General features: G+C 36.5%; 1 protein-coding gene across 2 annotated transcripts; it reads left to right on the top strand.

Annotated features, from left to right (window-relative positions):
- The first annotated feature begins 30 nt into the window (after positions 1–30).
- On the top strand, positions 31–16,625 carry matk (megakaryocyte-associated tyrosine kinase). Of its 2 annotated transcripts, XM_038288584.1 has the most exons (13): positions 31–395; positions 1,365–1,425; positions 3,271–3,384; positions 3,473–3,588; positions 6,298–6,517; positions 7,414–7,507; positions 7,640–7,705; positions 8,689–8,788; positions 10,009–10,093; positions 11,441–11,514; positions 11,634–11,829; positions 12,312–12,398; positions 14,796–16,625. In XM_038288584.1, the coding sequence occupies exons 2-13, from the start codon at positions 1,390–1,392 to the stop codon at positions 15,021–15,023; spliced, it is 1,416 nt and encodes a 471-aa protein (XP_038144512.1). In that variant the 5' UTR covers positions 31–395; positions 1,365–1,389; the 3' UTR covers positions 15,024–16,625. The 2 variants fall into 2 exon arrangements, with proteins under 2 accessions (XP_038144512.1, XP_038144513.1); XM_038288585.1 differs by lacking the exon at positions 1,365–1,425.
- The last annotated feature ends 3,521 nt before the right edge of the window (positions 16,626–20,146 follow it).

A 20,146-nucleotide genomic window follows, 5' to 3' on the forward strand; every position in this document is an offset into this window, starting at 1 on the left:
TTTGCGGCACATTTTCCCAGATGTTGAGGAAGTGTCTCGCAGTTGAAGACGCTCAGGACTACAGAGGTGGACTGGTCCGGCTGGGATGTCTGCGCAATGGAAGCTGACTGAAACGAATTGGGAGTTAAATATTTTTTTGCTGTGTATTTAAAGCCTGGCTCCGTGGGGTTACTGTGTTTCTCAGCTTGTCTCCTCTCCTTAAAGACTCTGTCAAAGTGTTTCCTTAACAACAGCAAATATTGACCCTAGTCTCTGTCCGTCACCTTCATCGGATTACATTCTGCTTTTAAGCAGAATTTCATCTTTTTAATTTCATCCCGTCCTTCAGCAAAGCTCCGGTTTTCTGCAAGATTTCAATTCAAGTTTTCCAAGCATCCAGCATCATTGGCTACAAGGTAAATACAGTAATTTATTCACCTTTTTAGATTCCATTCAGGTTTGCAAATATAGAACTGACATTACCTGAAAAGTTTGAATTGAACTTGTACATCTGAATAAAGACATTCAGCTATTATAAAATTAAATCCAAATTCAGCCATAATTATCCATTATTATAGACCATTCTTTCAAGCTGTTAGATGGGGGGGGCCAGGCCAAGCCAATCACTGGCAACCCCTGTGGCCACCGCTACCAAATTTTTTCCCTCTAATAAAGATGGTGGCAACCGTAATACTCTCAAGTGGAATATTTAAAACATTTACATTTTTCATATATTAACAATTGACAACAAAAAGCACTGTGGTTAATTATGCACATCAATATATTAACATTAAAGATGATAATTGCATAACTCATGCTCTCTTCACAACTAGATTTTGTGTTTTATTGGGTAAAGAGAATTATGTATCTCCTGCAAGTCAGGAGTCTTCAGTGAAATCATAGATCAATAATTATTTTAATAAAAAATAATTAAGTAATCAATTTATGTAGATATTAGTACTTGTAAATATCAATTTTATGCAGAATGACTATTGATAAAAGTAGGTAAGTAATGACAATGGAAAAGATGTTCACCCCAGAACTCAAACGTGAAATAATTTTACTCACTATATCTTTTATCTAGAAAGCACAGATGTTTAAATATAAGTCTATTTGTTAGCAAAGGCTGTAGGAAAGTATAGTTTGTCTTCATTTAAAAAAAAGATGGATGTTTTGCTCATTAATTTTCCTTTTGGAACAGGGTAGATTGACCCCGAAGTTCTGGCGCCTGTCCACTTCAGCCACCCCTCAGTGTACATTGGTTTTTGCCTGGCCACCCTTATAAAAACATTCTGGCTACACCTCTGCTCATGCTTAAACTTCGTTATGTAACCTACAATTATCACAAAATGAAATATGTCTATAATATTGTGATGTCTCTCCAGGGGCGCCGCCAAGGATTGGAGCCCCATGAAAGACATTGATATTGCCCACCCCCAAAAAAATGTATGCAAGCTTTAATACTGCCATAAGAATGCCCTAAAGGGTATCATTTACATTTTTAATGTCATTTTTACTGTAAAATTTTTACAAAGGAAAGCTATTATAATGTGAAAACGTTAACTATACATGAACTTTATATTTATATCCTATCAAAATAGTAACAGCTTATTTAAAACAGAAAGGCATAGCTGTATCTATGTACACATGAATAGAAGATAGGTTTTGGATTGTGAAAATATATTCTTATTAGGTTTCACTATGACCGTATTAAAGGACAGATAATTTTTATGCTGGCCCTGAGAAAAAATGTCTTTCCTTCATGCATACATGTAATGGAAAAAAAGAATGTATTTTTTGTGCGGCTGCTTCAGGCTGCTCATGAGAACGATCAAGATTTATAGATGTCTGTGAATGGTACAAAATATTATGATACAATATAATATATTTATGGTATGGTAGTTTATTAGTATAGAAATCTATTCATATTTTCAATATATTCATACTTTGTTTCGCTGTTTACTAATTAAAAATCAGGGAGAACACAAAGATAATTTATTTCACTGCTGGATTTTCTTTTTATATTTGAAAAATATAGAGGGACAAATCTTTTCTTGTACTTTTGGGCCCCCTCAGTCAAAGGCCTGAGAATCTTCCTAACTTTGCACCTCCATAAAGCGCTCCTGTGTCTCCCACACTCACTTTTTGTTGTTCCTTTGCCGGAAATGTGTGCTTGAAAGCGGTCTCAGAAAATTTCATTTAATGGAGCATTTTTTTGACATTTTATACAAAGGTCTGCTAATGAAGTAATGAATAAAATAAAACAAATGGCATGGTTGAAAGGATAGCTGTTTTCTTTCGAACTCTCAAGTTCTCTTTATACGAGTTGCTCTTGTTGTTTAATAAGCCAGTAAAAACAGTTTGTTGCACAAGTTGGATGATGTGAGGCGGTTTCTCAGTATCTTTTAAATCAATAGTATTTTACAAGTATTCTTATATGAACCTGTTTAGCTGCCACTCAGTACAAAAAAGAAGCTTTGATTCACTTTTATTTGTTTAGCTTAACTTCACTATTTGTAAAACATTTAGAGAATCAGCATATGGAAGAAGTTGCTGACTTATGGGTTTTGTTTTGTGAACATGTGAAAACAGTGACCTAGTTTCTTAAGTCCACAAGTCCCGTCGGAGCCAAACATGCTGACAACAGGTTTGGTGTTTCAAGCTCGAAAGTTTCGCCCTCTTTTGACTGAAGAACGCTTTTGTTCCATCGATAAGTAGGCCTACTTTTCATACTAAAATGCTTTAATAGCTGTCTTATCACTAGGCCATATGGTGATAGAAAATGACGAACTTTTAGTGATCCGTGCATTGTAGGCCTACCCACTGAAGGAAATGGTTACCAGTGGAGACATACTATTCTTTCTGATATCTTGATGGATTTATTTTCCCCATAATAACAAAAAATTTAGCAGTTTGAATGGGGGCCATAGAAACCTCCACAGATGTGCCTCAATTTGTTTTTAATGTCTTGGAGAACATTAAAAGATTACAAAGCAATGATATCATGTTTACAGATGCAAGAAAGAAAATAGAAGCTTATCTAACCAAAACCTGATTATTAAGATGGTAGATTTTATGTTTAACCAAGTATTGTTTCAGGTCAATGTATATTTTAACTTTCTGAGAATAGTAGATGTACACATCTTCTGAATGCAGCATGTGCTGAGTTTGTTCCCTTGCTTTGTTCTTTTTGGGGCATATAATAATTTGTTTAACATGCCCAGTAGGCTGCAGGTAGGAAGCCTGCAGGAGGATGCTTGAACTGATGCTGGTATCGTTGTTATTTTACAGATGAGCTGGGCTCCTGGTACCCAGTGTGTAGCCAAGTGTGACAGCAGGAAAGCTAAACCTGGAGAGCTGGTTTACCACAAGGGAGATATTCTCACTATAGTCGATACAAGCACGGTACTGTCTCATCAAAAATTCTGCAAAAGTTGTAAAAGCTTTGTTGTTTGCTGTTAAATTTGAAAGGCAAACATTGCTCCTCTTTTAGAAAAAGGGCTTTTACATCGCCAGACACAACAGCTCAGCAGAAGAGGGGCTGATAAACTCCAACAATGTGCGTGAGAGAGAGGCCCTACGAGTAGACCCCAGTCTCAGCCTCATGCCGTAAGTCTCATCTTCCTTACCCTCTCAACAAATCCTTTTGAGAAAGTTTGAAATGAAATCTTAAGCTGTGAGCTGCTTCTCTGTTCAGGTCTTTGAAGCTTATACCACCACGCTGTGTGGGTAGATCCTTGAGAAGCAAGCAAACGCTATTTAAAGATAAAGCTCTCCACTTCCTGTTATGATGCCCCATGTCAGTCGTCTATAAAGGACAGCTTAATTTATCTTTAAGATGATTCTCGTAGGAGCTTCTGTGTTAAGCAGAGATTAATTTTAAAGCAAACAGAGATGGGATGGAGCCAAGATTTAAGCATACCTCTGTTAAGACAACTTAAATCACAGACATGCTATATTCATTCAATACAATTTTGCTATCTAACATTTAAACTACCTTCACATATTGCATAAAAATGTTTATTATTGAAGACCCCTGACAAATTTGGTTTTTATCTTTTTCTGGTTGTCTGATGGGTAATGCACCTCTGTGTCAGCAATAGTAAACTAAAGGAGAAATGTACTATAACTTCCTGGAATTCTATTTTAGAAAAGATAGTAATACCACACTAATAGGTTAAATTGTTTTTCATCTTGGACTGACTAAAGCAGAATAAAACATATGAGAGTTTTTTCTATTTACGCTTAAAAACACCAGATTGATCACAAATATGCTAAAACTATTATTAAAATGTATAAAAAGATAAGATGAAATTAATATGAAAAGATAAGACTTACTTTAATGTCCCCTAAAGGAAATGCGTTGTCGGCATAGGGCTGGGTATTTTCGCCAAAGTCCTGGTTCAACTGTGTTTCAAAATACTCATGTATTTAATTTTTTCCTGTCACATTAACGCAAAGTGAAAACTTGTAAATCAGAAAGTTTAAACATGAGGTGTGAACAAAACTGTCTCAACGGTGCAAACTTGTTTGTGAAAAGTGAAAAAGTGAAGCCTCACTCGAGCAAGCAGACATGACACAGCAGTCATGCATGAGCTGCATTATCTTCAATGCACAAACCATATTTTCAGCGTTGTCTGTAACAACTACAGGGTGTACGCTGGTCAGCCCCCATTCGTTAATGTCTTCAGTCAACCTATTAGCTATATTTGCAGCTGTCTGGCTTGAAGTAATCTTGAGTGCATCTTTTCCATGTTTTCACTATAAAATGAATCAATCTCATTCCCTAGACATCGATTTTGCAAAAATGTAAAGGAATCGATTCAAAATCGATTAAATCGATTTTTTTACCCAGCCCTAGTCGGCAGTTATAAAAATAATTGAAGGAACTTACCCACCAGCAAAAGCAATCAATTTATTAAGAGGTCAAGGTTGGAAGAAAGGATAGATTAAAACAGTTGCAAGCAGTGGCTCTACAGCATTTACCTGCATGATATTTTTAAAGAATCATCTAATTTTCCTGCCGCCTAGTATTAAAACCCTTCCTGCTTTGTAGAAATCTGGTTATTTAAATTGATAGAATCTATATGTGCATGTTCACAGCTCTGTTACAAGGTGTTGTAGAAGAGAATGTATAGATTGTATAGGTATAGGGTGTTAAGGTCCTACAGAGGTAAAATATCCAGACATCCTGCGGATTGAGTCCCGGGTCAAATATGTTTAAGTTAATTAAATTTTTCTTTCCATATCAGTTATGAAAGCAAATTTTTTTTTTATCAAGCTAGTTTTTTTTTTTTCTTTTTTCTTCTCGGTGCTACTGTTATGTGTCAGATTGTGTTATCAGCTTCTGAAATGAGAGAGTGAGAAGCTGTATTTATGAAATGACCTGTCCGCATTTTAGCCAAACTACTTGTTCAGCTGTCTGGTTATCTTTTATAATAATCACATAACCAATAAAACCACCATTTGAAGCTCAACCCAAACATTCCTGCTTGTTGCACTGCTTGCAGCTGCACCTTCAGTCAGATGCAGCTTATGGTAACCTGTGGCTTCAGCTGGTGGGATTTAACGATGGATTACTATTGCAAAGAGCCGATTATTTCCAGCGGTTACTAACAAAGAAGGAGCTGACCAGTTGGATTGAAATAAAAAGCCTTTCAAATTTTATCTAATTGTTTGTAAACTAAAATCCAGTAAAGATGAAGACCTTACCACACCACATGGGACATCATGGACCCCCAACCCTTTAGTCAATAATCAATCATTAATGCTTAACATTTCAGTCTTTTAGCATAAAAATAAATGTTCATCTTCTACAGCTAATGTCCCAGTGAGGCATAAAAAAAAATAAAAATAACATCAAAGATCCATTATTGTTTGTACCAGTGGCATTGACAAGCAGATCAATAAGCTGGTATGAATAATCATACTTTATTTTTAGTTTATCCTGCCAGTCTTTGAGAGATTAAAGGATTCATTTCACAATATTATCAACATGAATCTGCAAATATTTATTATTATTTGTATTTGCCCTTTGTGCTACCTCATTAAGATATTTATTTCCTTATATTCAAGATACTATGTATCTGCACAGATCATAGAGAGTTATTAAAAAATATCTATTTTTGCTGTTCTGCATCCACTGCCACATGGTTGTAAGCGCTTTGCTTTGTGACAGTTAGTAGAAGAATGTGCTGTGTTTTCTCTTTATTTTACAGCTATCTTTATAGATACTTCTTATTTTTAGTTGGTTTCTAATTATAAGTTTATCTCATACATGTTAATATGTATTAACAGCTCTGTAATGTTTTGCCTCAGTTGGTTTCATGGGAAGATCTCTGGGCAGGCAGCGGTGGGGAAGCTGCAGCCAGCAGAGGATGGCCTGTTCCTGGTGCGAGAAAGCATCCGCCATCCGGGCGACTACGTCCTGTGTGTCAGCTTCTCCAACGAGGTCTTCCATTACCGAGTGATATACCAGGACAACAAGCTGACAATTGACAACAAGCAGTACTTCTACAACCTCATTGACATGATTGAAGTAAATGAAATACACTGATTGGATACATATACAATATGTTTTTAGAGACCTTCTTTAGTTCAGCATTAAACCCAAATCTTAGAACTTTAATAGTTTTTAATAAAATAAATATATATATATCTGAGATCTATATCTTAAGTAGTTGGTGTTTCTGAAACATATAGAAACCACATCACTTTTAAATAATTTAAGATGAATAATGAATCAAGATGAATTCTTCCATTCCAATTAGACATCTTAATGTTATAGGTTTGGTCAACATGCATTAAAAAATGTCAACACATTCATAAGGGGAAAAAAAAAATGTCACCTTTGTTCAATTTTCGATCTTCAACAAACTCTGTTCTTAACCTTTACACATAGCAAAAATAGAAAAAGAAGAAAAAAACAAAAAACACAGGAAACCAAACCGCTAATTCTTGTTTTTAAATGTTGTAGGGGGTTTCATTAACAATTTAAAATCCACATTAAAATATCTATATTAAAGCCAGACATTTGTGGAAATGAATTAGCCTATAACTAAGCTAAGAGAGGATGCAGGACATTCAATATAAACTAGCCTCACAAATATTGCGTCGTAGCACAAAACCACATTCAGTTTTGTCCTTTTATGGTTTTTTTGTCCTACATCTTCTATCTAAGCCTGCACGGAGACTCGGCCTGCAGCATCTTTATCACTGGGCTGCAGGCGTCATTTTAGTCTGAATCACTCTGTAAACTCACTTCTGTTGAGGAAACGGAGGGAGGACTATGACTGGAACAACCAAAATAATCTATCTGACACAATTAGCGCTTCCTGTTTTAGTTAAATTCAGGTAAATTTAGGTGATTTTCCTTCCAGAGAATTGGCGTAAAAATATTGCCTTCTTATATATAATTGTTTTCCTTCATTGCAGTTTTACTCAAAGAATAAAGGATCCCTCACCACAACTCTGATGAAGCCCAGGAAGAAACAAGGAGCTAAGTCAGCTGAGCAGGAGTTATCTAAAAGTAAGCTCAGAGTCAAGTTGTGGCTCGATATTTCTGTGCAAAAACACTCCTCCTGGATTAAAAAATAAAATGAGCTAACGATTGTTATATGGTTTAATGTTTTTGGTCATTATGAATGTGTTTTCTTTATAGCTGGCTGGCTGTTGGACATTACGAAGCTTACGCTGGGAGAAAACATTGGAGAAGGAGAATTTGGAGGTCAGCTTTGTTTGATGTGCATATATATATGTTTTTATATCTGCTACTGTGTGGTGAAAAAATGACCAGTTTTCTAAGGGGGAAGTCAGAAATGACAACAGGAAACCAAGCAGCCTTTTGATAGTATCAGTTGTTGGGAAGTACATATTGATAAAAGTGTGACATGCAAGCCACTGTTATTATAGAATTAGACCGTAGTAAAAGATTTTTAAAGCAATCAAGACTTCGAAAAAGAAAAAAATAACACCACCACACACATATAATGTATACAGTATAATTAAAATCGGATATACACTGTATGGAATGATACATTTAGTTATTGTAACGTTTTAACCTGGTCAAGATTATCAAAATGATCTTTAACAGCCAAACGTCTGAATGCTGAGACAGTCTTTCAAACTTTCTCTTGGTATTTGGTAGAATTACCTTAAATGACTTGGCTCAGATGTTTTGGGTATCATTCTATATGATCCCTTATGCAGAAAACATCCCCACACCATGATGCTGCCACCACTGTACCTTACAATTTTTAACAAACCTGCATTTTAATTTATTCAGCCCACATTACGTCTCCAAAAATAAAGGACTTTGTTGCTGTATATGCATTTTTTGCAAAATCTGAATCTTTAAGGCATTGGTTCTTCTCTCCTTAGTGGCCTTTCAGCATGTTTATCTTAATATTAAGGCTGGCTTCTTTATATTATTTTTACATGATTTTACACAAGAAAGCAACTTGTTTGAGGTGCTGCTTTAATTTTCATCCACAAATGTCATGATCCACAATTCAAACCAGAACTTTACAAAGCCATTTGTTAATAACCCACTTGTTGAAAGATATTTTAATTCTGGTGTGCTTTTCAATGCTGTCGTTTTAGCTTTGCACTCTTATTTAAGATAAAGAACATTAGAAGACATGGAATGTAAGTTGAAACCAGGAATGTTTTAAGAGGTATAAGCAATGTGTATGTTTTTCCAACCTGCAGCTGTTTATCAGGGAGAGTACATGGGTCAGATGGTGGCGGTGAAGACCATAAAATGCGACGTTACAGCCCAGGCCTTCATGCAGGAAACTGCTGTTATGACGTGAGTTTAAAAACATTTTCAGTTTGAATTATCTTGAACACAATCAAAGCCTATTCATCAATTATTGACTCCAAAAAGCACACTATCACCGGCATGGAAATGTGTTATTTATCAGCCTTTTGATGATTTATATGAACCATTGTGATTCAATAAGAAAATTAAACGTACACCATGGTGTATATGTATACATTTATTGTAAATTTTCTACATCCACACAGGGTTCATTGTAACCACAAATGTTTAGTTTAATGTCCTTTAGAAAGTTGCTTTTCAATAATGTGCTTCTGTCAAATATCTGGCTGCATGAATGAGCGCTGTTCCTACCTGATGAGGTAGACTTTATTCATATTATTTGGTCTGATGGTTTAAGAGCTTTAAGAAAATCCCTCCAAATGTTCAACATCAGTCTGTTTATCCTGGTATTACTTCTTTCCAGCTGTTGATTGAGTTGAAGTAAACAAATGTATTAAACAGTCCTGCCCCACAATCTCAGGGTAAGAATCTTTTTAACTGTTGGTGGTTTTTGGGTTTGATATGGTGATACCAACTAACCTACTTACTCTTGATCTAGGGCGGTTATCAAACTGCTCAGCACATTGCATTGAATCATTGTCTTTGCAGGATTCGTTCCTCCTGGATCAGCCTGAAGTGACACGGGTAGTCGTTGGCATTTTTTCATTGCAGCAAACAGTCATATTAAGCATGCATGCAGTGACAGTGGAGAGGAATGCAATTTATTTTAGTGGGAGATAAACCTCCAGATCAACCAGGCTCAGTGTGAGCGCCACCATGATTGGTCATAGCAGATTTATCATCCGCCGTATAGGCCTGGCAGCCATGAAGTAGCTCTTAGTTTCAACAAGGTTGTTGACCCCTGGTCTAGGTAGGCAATTTGATTGAGCTCTGAAACGGTTTGGTGTAGCAGCTGAAAGTTTCTAAGGCAATTAAAACATAATTTTAAACCTGTGAAAAAAATATAATTTTGTTTCAAACGTTTGCACATAATTCCTGTTTTTATAAAATCATTGAAGTTATTTTTTGTATCACACTGACAATTATGCAAATGTTCATTACACTAGCTTAAAGGCATACAAAAAAAAAAAAAAATCAAAGATTGATATAAACTGAATGCCAATAATAGATATATGCAAACTTCTGAATGCAACTGTGCTTTAGTTCACTTGCTTTCACTTCTTACTTTGTCGGTTCTCTTGTTCCAGGAAGTTGCAGCATAAAAACCTTGTGCGGTTGCTTGGGGTCATCCTTCACAAGGGGCTCCACATTGTCACTGAGCTTATGACCAAGGTATACCTAAATCCAAAAATCCTTTAATTAAATGCTTCTTAATAAATATTGGAAATATTTATTGCTATCATAGCAGTTTAACTATGCTTATAATTGCTAATCAACTTTTTATATATCTCCACTGATATTTTGATTATTTATTTTAGCTGATGAGCTCCAAGTCTTGGATGTTAGAACCCTGATCTTTTGCTTTCAATGACGATTGAAGTTACAACTCCAAATATTATCACTTTATCTCAGGAAAAAAGTCCATATATCATCTTTACGGCATCAGGGCATTGGGGGTTGATAGGTGAATGGGTGAGAGGTAAATCAAAAGACTTATTTTAATCTAATAGTAAAAGGCCTATGAAGAACTCCGTCCTGAAATGTGCCGGCCTATATGACCTTAATGTAGAAATGATAAATCTGGTGGCAACTTTAGATAAATTAAATTGACTCTTATAATGAATGCGCCGCCACAGTTACGAGCTGATCACAGATGGAAGCCGCAACTTCTGCTTATTTATTTTAGCTTTGATATAAATAGAAACTCTTCTAAAAAAGTAAGAAAGAGTCTATATTCATTTATGTTTGGCTTTTATTTATCACTAAACCTCTGCATTCATACAAACAGCTCAATCGTTGTTTGATAAGTTATTTATTTTGATTTTGGGGGGTATATTACATTGGCTGGGTTAGTTTTCTGTTTTATTATGATTGCATTTATTTCATCATAAAGAAAATATTTATTTCTATATTTATTTCTATATTTATTTATTTATTTCTAAAGAAAATACTTATTTTTATAAAGAAAATACTGAAGATATATTTTGATTTTTTTACTGCCACAAGAGGGCGCTAAAGTATAAGCCCAATTTCACTCTTTCCTTCTGGTTTACTTTACCTTTAATTTTCTAGTTATTAGGACTTAAACAATGATCAGACCAATTGTAATCAATCGATTTATTGAAATAATTGTCAACTAATTTGTTAATTGATTAAATTTCAACCGTATAGAGACTCTAAAACAATAATCTAGCTCAAAGCACAACACTTAAAGCAGCAATTATATCATAAATTTAAGAAAAATATATAAACATTTTGCACTTATGATAAAAAAAACGTTTTCATATGTCCATATGCTCTATCCAGAACTCCTGAAATGAAAAAGTTTTAGTTTCACTGGTTTCATTTCCTAAAACGTCTTCTTTAAGGAATCATCTGCTGTCCGATATTAATCGAAAACATAATTGACAGATTAATCGATTTGCAAAATAATCGTTAGTTGCAGCCCTACTAGTTATATTTTGTCTATTTTTGTTTGATTTGTAAACACTGTGTTTCTGATGTTGTTGTTTGTTGCAGGGAAACCTTGTGAATTTTCTCAGGACAAGAGGGCGATCTGTTGTAAACTCTGCTCACCTGCTGCGCTTTGCTCTGTGAGTCTGATCAAACTATGAATCAGTGCTGTTTAGAGTAGTTTTCATTTTCTTTTCAGTAACTATGTTCAAATTCTGATGTCCCCATGTTGTATTTTTCATTTATGTGCTTTGGCCAGTGATGTGTGTGAGGGCATGGAGTACCTGGAGTCAAAAAAGATGGTTCACAGAGATCTGGCAGCGCGAAACGTCCTGATCTCTGATGAGAGTGTGGCAAAGGTCAGTGACTTTGGCCTGGCAAAGGTGGACTCCAAAGAGCTGGACAAAGCCAAGCTGCCGGTCAAATGGACCGCTCCTGAAGCTCTCAGGAAAGAGGTATCTAGCAAACTCTTACTTTAAGAAGGAATGACCCCCTCTTTTTTACTGCTCAATTTCTGTTATGCACTAAGTTTGACATTTTTTCTCTTGTGCAATTAAACTGAACAAAGGATTTATTGATAGATGTTCTGACAAATAACATCCACTTAATAAAGTTCATTTTTACTCAGTCTGTGTGTAAAGAGAAGACACTCAGTTGAACTAGTAGCTCTGTGTGTTATCTTATCAATTTCCTGATGATAATCAACATCTGCAGACCATGTTTTCACGTTTCAGTTTTAAAACAAAAAAAGACTAAAGGGGAACTATAGCAGTAAGAGGCGTCTGTGATGATAAAGATACCATCACACACTTTAATTAGCATCTTATATGTCTGTTCTTTGTCTGTTTTTCTTCAGTTCTATTGATCTTACCTAAATTTGAATAAAATTCCCTTTTAAAGCCGTATCTCTCTATTTTGCATCTGTTGCCTTTCATAGAAGTTCTCCACAAAGTCAGATGTGTGGAGTTATGGTGTCCTTTTGTGGGAGATCTTTGCTTATGGTCGGCAGCCGTACCCTAAGATGGTATGTATCACTTCTTCTTAGTAACATCTCTGAATGTTTATTTATCTAAAGTGTTGCACACTGCTGCAGGATGCATTAACTGGCCAAGAGATACTAATTTTCTTGATAAGATCATCCTGAATTATAACCACCTGATCAAGAAACTAGTCATTAGCAGATACTACTTAGTTTTTTTGTAAAATCAATCAAAATACTTTCATAACCTTTTGATATTAATACATTTAACCAGTCATTATATTAATATATTGAACAAAATTTATAATGAATCAAAAATTATTTTCAAAAGGTTGGGGTGTATAAAACACGTACAAAGCTGATGTTCATACAAGATGCAAATCTATTTGTGTGTGTAAGAGGAGCAGAACAGCCAAAGCATTCATGTTTAATGCAGAATATATATTTTTAACCAAACCCAGCAAACTGATGGTTGAAAGATATGATTATATACATGATTTAACAAACCTGAAATGATTGAAGTTGCTGTTTTGCATCCATATTTAGCTGGTTTGAAAATCGGTTTCAAAATCTATGCAATAATGAAGCAAAAATCAGAGAATAGTCATCCATCCATCCATTTTCCATCACGCTTATCTCTATGGGGTCGTGAAGGGTGCTAATTACTTTCTCCAGCTGTCAATGGGCAAGAGGCGGGGTTCACCCTGGACTGATTGCCAGTCTATCGCAGGGCAGATAGATAGAGTTTGGACAAGAATGTGCAAACTCTATCCAGAAAGACCCCAAGCCAGGAATCGAACTTAGAACCTTCTTGCTGCAAGCTAACAGTGCTACCCACTGCTCCACTGTGCAGCCCAGACAACAAGTGTTATGCATTTAAAACAAAATGAGAAACAATGAATTAACTTAAAAATTGTGGCATGATGTTTTTAAACGACCATACATAGCCTTTAAAAGGCTGTGTTTAGCTTAATGTCGCTGTCTGACCGTGGCTCCTTCCTCAACTGTCTGTTATGATACATTCACATGTACTTGACCTTTACTTGACCCTCGTCTGACTTTAATGTAAACAAGCATCAACGATACGCTTTTTTGCCACTCAAATCCAGTTGTGTGAACATAGCATTAGAAAGGGGGCTGGAAAGGGGTGGTAAAAAGTCAGTTCTTCAGTGCCGTAACGACACAACAAAAGGCAAAATTATCGTAAGCAACATCTCTTTGAGACATGCAGTCATTGCTATGCACAGTACTAGTCTTTCAAAAACATTGTCCCTAGTTGCAGGTTATTCACACACGTTATGCATTGTTCTTTTGGTCGCAATCTTTACTCACTGGACTGGTAGCAGCAACATCCACCTCTCCCTCTTCGTTTCTTTGAAAGAAAGTGTTTATTTTCTGAAAATGTTTCCGTTCTTCCAGCAGCTCTTCCTTTATCTTTTCTGGAATCTGCTTAAGTGCTTCTTTTTGCTATCCATCGTCGCTACACATTGTACGAAAACGGTTATGGTTTAATCTACGCTCTGGTTTTAGTCTAACGTGATGTGACGTCTTGCATGCTGCACGCACGTTACGTCCGTAATATGTTCAGTCAGTTCATCATAACCCATAACTCCAGTCGTAGTGTAAAAAAATAAAATACTCAAATACAGCGTTCTTTTAAGATCTTTATTGCAGTTTGAAAAAATTAAAGGAGTGTATTTTTCACCAACCTTCTAATAAACTATATACAGTTATTAACATAGTAGTTAAAAGTATCACTGTCTACAGTACTTTGCAATTGGTGTTGTGTTTAAACGGCTCACCATCATGTTGAAATCTGACATGTGTTGCGGTATAAATAAGTTCTGGTCAGTCAGTTCAGTATCAGGTGGGTTTAAGAGGAATTTTCCGTACCATTACATGTTCAAAGAGACGTCCTAGTCTACAATTGAGTAGGGGGCCCATGAGGTGTCAGTGACGGGGCCCCCAAGAGGTTGTGGGCCCATAAGCAACTGCTGTCTCTGCTTACCGATATTTACGCAATTGCAGTTTTTCCAGCTTTTGTGAGTGATATTCATAATTCAAATTTTACCATTATCATCTTTTTTTTGAAGCACTTTGAGATACTTATATATTAAGTGCACTGTGAATGATATTCATCATTTTAATTTTTTATTGTAACTTCTATTGCTATTACCTTAGACGCCATTGCTTTAAACTTCATTTTTCTTTTTGTTACTCCCACACTAGGGAGGAACTATATCATACTTTTAAATAAAGGCAGAACTGAACAAGTTTGCACATGTTTCTGTTGCACATGTAATCAACTCACCCACTCATTACTCAAAGGACATTTTTTTTTATTTCCCTAAGCAGTTTAGAGCCTTTTATTTAGAACCTGTGAAGATCAGGACCTTTACATTAAGTTTTGCTCATCACTAATCTTTATTTTATGTATTTTAGACTCTGAAAGAGGTGAAGGAGAAAGTGGAGGGAGGATATCGCATGGAGGCTCCTGAGGACTGTCCTCCTAATGTTTACTCTATAATGAAGCTCTGTTGGGAGCAGGAGCCGCGGAAAAGACCCGGTTTTTCCAAATTGAGGGAAAAACTTGAACAAGAAGTCAGTAGAATGAGCCCTAACTCTGTGTCGAGGTCTCAAGAAGCAGTCAAGATGGGGTCAAGAAGCTGAGTTCTGCACTTTAACCTGGATCAGAGAAGCGCCAGCCCTTCTGAGCACATGCTGCAGTTGAAAAAACATGTTTAAGACTTCATTCCTCTCTGAGATAAAGACTCTCAAACGGGTTTTATTTATGGATCGATAAAAATACTCAGACAGATGAAGATAAGCAAACCTACATGTATAAGACTAATATATGATCATGTTCCACATCTCTTTATTGTGTCGTGACATTTTTATTTGTATCAGCTTTTTGGGAGGTGCGGTGACACTCTTTGGTCCAAATTGAGTCATCTCAGAAACTTCAGAGCAGATTCCCAAGAACAGATTTTTTTTTTTTTTTAAGCAGGTGTTAAAACAGCAGCTATTGACCAAAGTGTAATAAACGAAATTAGCACAAATGAAAATGAAGCAACACAAAAAGATAATAGTAGATGACAGAGAAATAAATGGTCCATACAATTTATTATATTTAGAAAAGAACACTCTTCAATCTTTATTTAATTTTATATCTTTATATCTGTGCTTTAACAGTCTCTACTGTTTTATTTTCAGTAGAAGCCAAACGTTTCCTATGTTCTATGGCTGATTAGGCTGATAAAGGGGTTAAATTTACTGTCAGTTAGGCTGAAAGAGTTTGCACGACATAACTGTGAGAGGGTCAGATAAATATCATACAGGTAAAAGGGTGTGTGTGTGAATTATACAGTGAAGGCATGATCTACTAAAAGTTTGCTGATATAGAAACACATCCAAACTTCTTAACACGCACAAAGCAAATCTACTAACTGGGTGCAGAGGGAGAATAGCAGGTTAAGGTTTGCCTTCATGAATGTACAGAATCTATTATTTTTGTCGGAAAAAAGCTAAATACTGCATATGAGGATATGCAGATCTAATCATTTAGCATCAGCAATGAGATTTGTCAAGCATGAAACTGATTACTGTTCGTATTTGTAGCTCTATATTTAGCATATTTTAAAGGCAAGACAAGAGCAAACTGGCAGAGCTTTATGAAGACATGGCCTCTGTGGCGAGAAGACAAGCATGATGAGAGACAATTATTAGAAAGACTGGACTATCAGGAATAAAAATAATACGGAGATGTCTATTAATCATACTCTGTTTGAACTGCTGGATGAACTAAGGGCTAAATTCGAGCCTTGTACAAAAAAAAGCCATCCTATATCACTTTAGAAAAGCAAGCTTTGCATTTTCTTAGATCTGGATGGATAATTCCACCTCAATATTGCAGTTAAAGATGTTTTTTCAGAGTAGTTTATTTGGTGTGCTGTCCAGTCATGCTGGATTTATTTTAAAGGTAGGTAACAACATTAAATAAACAACAAACTATGAAAAGCAGGTTTTCCAATCAGTCTTGAGAACTTTTAGTTTGGATGTGAAAGGAGACAATGATATGCTGTAAGTTTTTGTTAATTTCAGGTTTATGCAAGAGGGAGCAGAGTGAACAAAAAGCTTCCTGCCCAGTTCAGTCTGAGCAAAGGGGACAGAAAGAACTTAAAGAAATCGTAATTTTAGTCCAATTGTAGTACAGATAGACCGGAAGCAGTCCAGGTAATGCCTTGTAAATAAAATTCCTTCAAGCAGCCAAACCACCTACACTATATTGCCAAAAGTATTTGCTCACCCATCCAAATTATTGGAATCAGGTGTTCCAATCACTTCCATGGCCACAGGTGTATAAATTCAAGCACCTAGGCATGCAGACTGTTTTTACAAACATTTGTGAAAGAATGGGTCGCTCTCAGGAGCTCAGTGAATTCCAGCGTGGAACTGTGATAGGATGCCACCTGTGCAACAAATCCAGTCGTGAAATTTCCTCGCTCCTAAATATTCCACAGTCAACTGTCAGCTGTATTATAAGAAAATGGAAGTGTTTGGGAACGACAGCAACTCAGCCACGAAGTGGTAGGCCACGTAAACTGACGGAGCGGGGTCAGCGGATGCTGACGCGCATAGTGCGAAGAGGTCGCCAACTTTCTGCAGAGTCAATCACTACAGACCTCCAAACTTCATGTGGCCTTCAGATTAGCTCAAGAACAGTGCGCAGAGAGCTTCATGGAATGGGTTTCCATGGTCGAGCAGCTGCATCCAAGCCATACATCACCAAGTGCAATGCAAAGCGTCGGATGCGGTGGTGTAAAGCACGCCGCCACTGGACTCTAGAGCAGTGGAGACGCGTTCTCTGGAGTGACGAATCGCGCTTCTCCATCTGGCAATCTGATGGACGGGTCTGGGTTTGGCGGTTGCCAGGAGAACGGTACTTGTCTGACTGCATTGTGCCAAGTGTAAAGTTTGTTGGAGGGGGGATTATGGTGTGGGGTTGTTTTTCAGGAGCTGGGCTTGGCCCCTTAGTTCCAGTGAAAGGAACTCTGAATGCTTCAGCATCCCAAGACATTTTGGACAATTCCATGCTCCCAACTTTGTGGGAACAGTTTGGAGCTGGCCCCTTCCTCTTCCAACATGACTGTGCACCAGTGCACAAAGCAAGGTCCATAAAGACATGGATGACAGAGTCTGGTGTGGATGAACTTGACTGGCCTGCACAGAGTCCTGACCTCAACCCGATAGAACACCTTTGGGATGAATTAGAGCGGAGACTGAGAGCCAGGCCTTCTCGTCCAACATCAGTGTGCAACCTCACAAATGCGCTTCTGGAAGAATGGTCAAAAATTCCCATAAACACACTCCTAAACCTTGTGGACAGCCTTCCCAGAAGAGTTGAAGCTGTTCTAGCTGCAAAGGGTGGACCGACGTCATATTGAACCCTATGGATTAGGAACGGGATGTCACTTAAGCTCATATGTGAGTCAAGGCAGGTGAGCAAATACTTTTGGCAATATAGTGTAACTGTAATCTTACCCTTTTTTCAAGCAAGGTTTAAAACTGAGGGAATCATTGGTCAAAAAGCCCAGATATTTTTGTGTGTGAGCCAGCTAATTTTATTTCCACCCGAAGAGAACACGGAGGGGATATTTTTAAGCCCTTTGGATTTGGAAACATACATACATTCAGTTTTAGCAGTATTAAGAATACATTTCATATGAAATAAAGTGCATTTAATTGCATCAAACCTAAATGGGAGAAGTGCGAGTTTAATAAATGTCTCCTCTGCGGAAAAATGCAAGTTTGCATCAGATAAATTTATGTCCCAATTAATTTATATAAACTATAAATGAAAGATGGTCTAATATCAATACCAAAGGCAGATCAGGTGGAAAGTAGCTTGCAACAAGTATATCTTTTATATATATGGCAATGTTTTATGTAACAAATCGATCCAATGATTATCATGATTATACTATGACACGAATTTCAGTGTGTAAACGGTGATATTTATATGTGGTATGTGTATTTATGTTATTATGGAATAGATGTCTTCTCTGTGTATGTTGCTATAATAGCCAAAAAGCCATTAAGGAACTTATGCAGTGGTTTTTCTCACCTGTCTTTCTTAACGATTTGTCTTTTGATTTCTTATCCAGTTGTTAAAGCTTTTTTACTTTCTTTTTGGTCATCACAATTTTATAAGCTAAATGCTAAGACGCTGTGTTTAATAAAAGGAAACACATTCATTCAAACTGACACAATGACCTTGACTGGTTGCAACAGCTGGAATGACACAGATTCCACAGGCTGTTGTACTTTAATCGGGCCTCAAATTCATATTATGGGCGATTTTTCCTGGTATTTCTTACTTTATTTTTCCATTTCACACGAACTGAGAAGTTCTTTTCTCTTCTACTCCCCACAAGGCAAGCAAATGTCTACAGTCAACACATGCTCATCCAGGAGAAGGAAATCCTTCAAAGCCCAGTATGGTGCTGGTTGTTTCAGTCTTAAGTTCCTCTTATTTCTGTTCTTCACCTTGTTAGACTCTCTGTCATAAAGCAACAATCTTAATCCTCTGTTAAGATTCCAAAAAAGTAAAAAAAACTATTGAAAAGGCTTCCTGGATGTTAAGTGTAACAAAACAAACCACTGAAGGCCAGTGTTTTTTTTAATTTATTTATTTTTTTTTTACTTTTTGGAATGACTATGATCTTGATGACTGAGAATCTTCACCAGCATCTGGTAAATAAAAAAAATGAATTCCTGTGGTTAAAAAACCATCCAAGGCCTTCAGTAAGGATATTGTAGCAGTTTTTCAGCCTGGTAAAGGATTTAAAAGGTTCACAAAAACAATTTTATATTAGCCATTCCAAAGAAAATAGCCTTAAAATGGAGAACAGTCAGGACAACCATTACCATTCCCAGGAGTCACTGTCCAAGCCGGCTTACCCTGACAGCAGACATAAAAATACAATAAAGGTAACTAAATAAGTCTCTTGATAATGTTTACGTAAAATCAGATGCTTTAACACTTTACTGAGAAAAGAAACAACAGCAAATACAAATATGTTTTACTGTAAACTTCATTTTAAAGGGAAAACAAATATGAAATTGATGAAATACTGTAATTTAAGAAGAACTATTTGAAAGAGCAAAGCAGATTTATTGCATTAATGATATCTCTCTTTTTCTTTGCTCTACCTTTCTTATATCTCATTCAAAATAGATGGAGCCATTTTCTTTATTTATGCTGCTATATGTTTATGCTGCTGGAGGACATAGGGATCTCTTTTCATTAGCCTAATTTGATCTGTTATCCCATTCTGCAGTATTTATTAGGGCAATGCATGTCCAGTTTGCACATACTGATCAGGAAACTAACTTTTGTGTTGCTCTGAATAACATGACTAAACAGCTTTCACAACAGATGGCTGCAATACAGCAGCAGCTCACTGCTTTAACAGCAGGTCAAATGGGCACTAAGCTACCTTTTGCTGGAAGAGTTACTTCAAAGCCTAGTGTGAAAAAGACTGTTAAAGATGTAAAATTCAGCATGTCTAGCTCTAAACCTGGGTTTTGTTTCCGTTGTGGGGAGGATGGCCATATTAAGCCTCGATGTGATAATGAGCCCAATTCAGCATTGGTCAGTGCAAAGTGGAAAATATTTTATGACAAACAGAAGAGACAGGGACAAAATCCCTCTCCTACAGCACATTTAAACTAGTTCCAGTTCCTGTTGAGGGACGAACAGGAACTGAGCTGGACCAACTTTGTCCTACAGA

The sequence above is a fragment of the Cyprinodon tularosa genome, unplaced genomic scaffold (genome assembly GCF_016077235.1).
Source record: "Cyprinodon tularosa strain WSP-4 unplaced genomic scaffold, ASM1607723v1 ctg259, whole genome shotgun sequence".
Lineage (NCBI taxonomy): Eukaryota > Metazoa > Chordata > Actinopteri > Cyprinodontiformes > Cyprinodontidae > Cyprinodon > Cyprinodon tularosa.

Bases quoted from the DNA above. Each gene is read 5' to 3' on its own strand.
- matk (XM_038288584.1), top strand. From the start codon at position 1,390: ATGAAAGACATTGATATTGCCCACCCCCAAAAAAAT. The intron at 3,385-3,472 runs GTACTGTCTCAT...CTCCTCTTTTAG, and splicing joins CTATAGTCGATACAAGCACG to AAAAAGGGCTTTTACATCGC. The intron at 10,094-11,440 runs GTATACCTAAAT...TGTTTGTTGCAG, and splicing joins TCACTGAGCTTATGACCAAG to GGAAACCTTGTGAATTTTCT.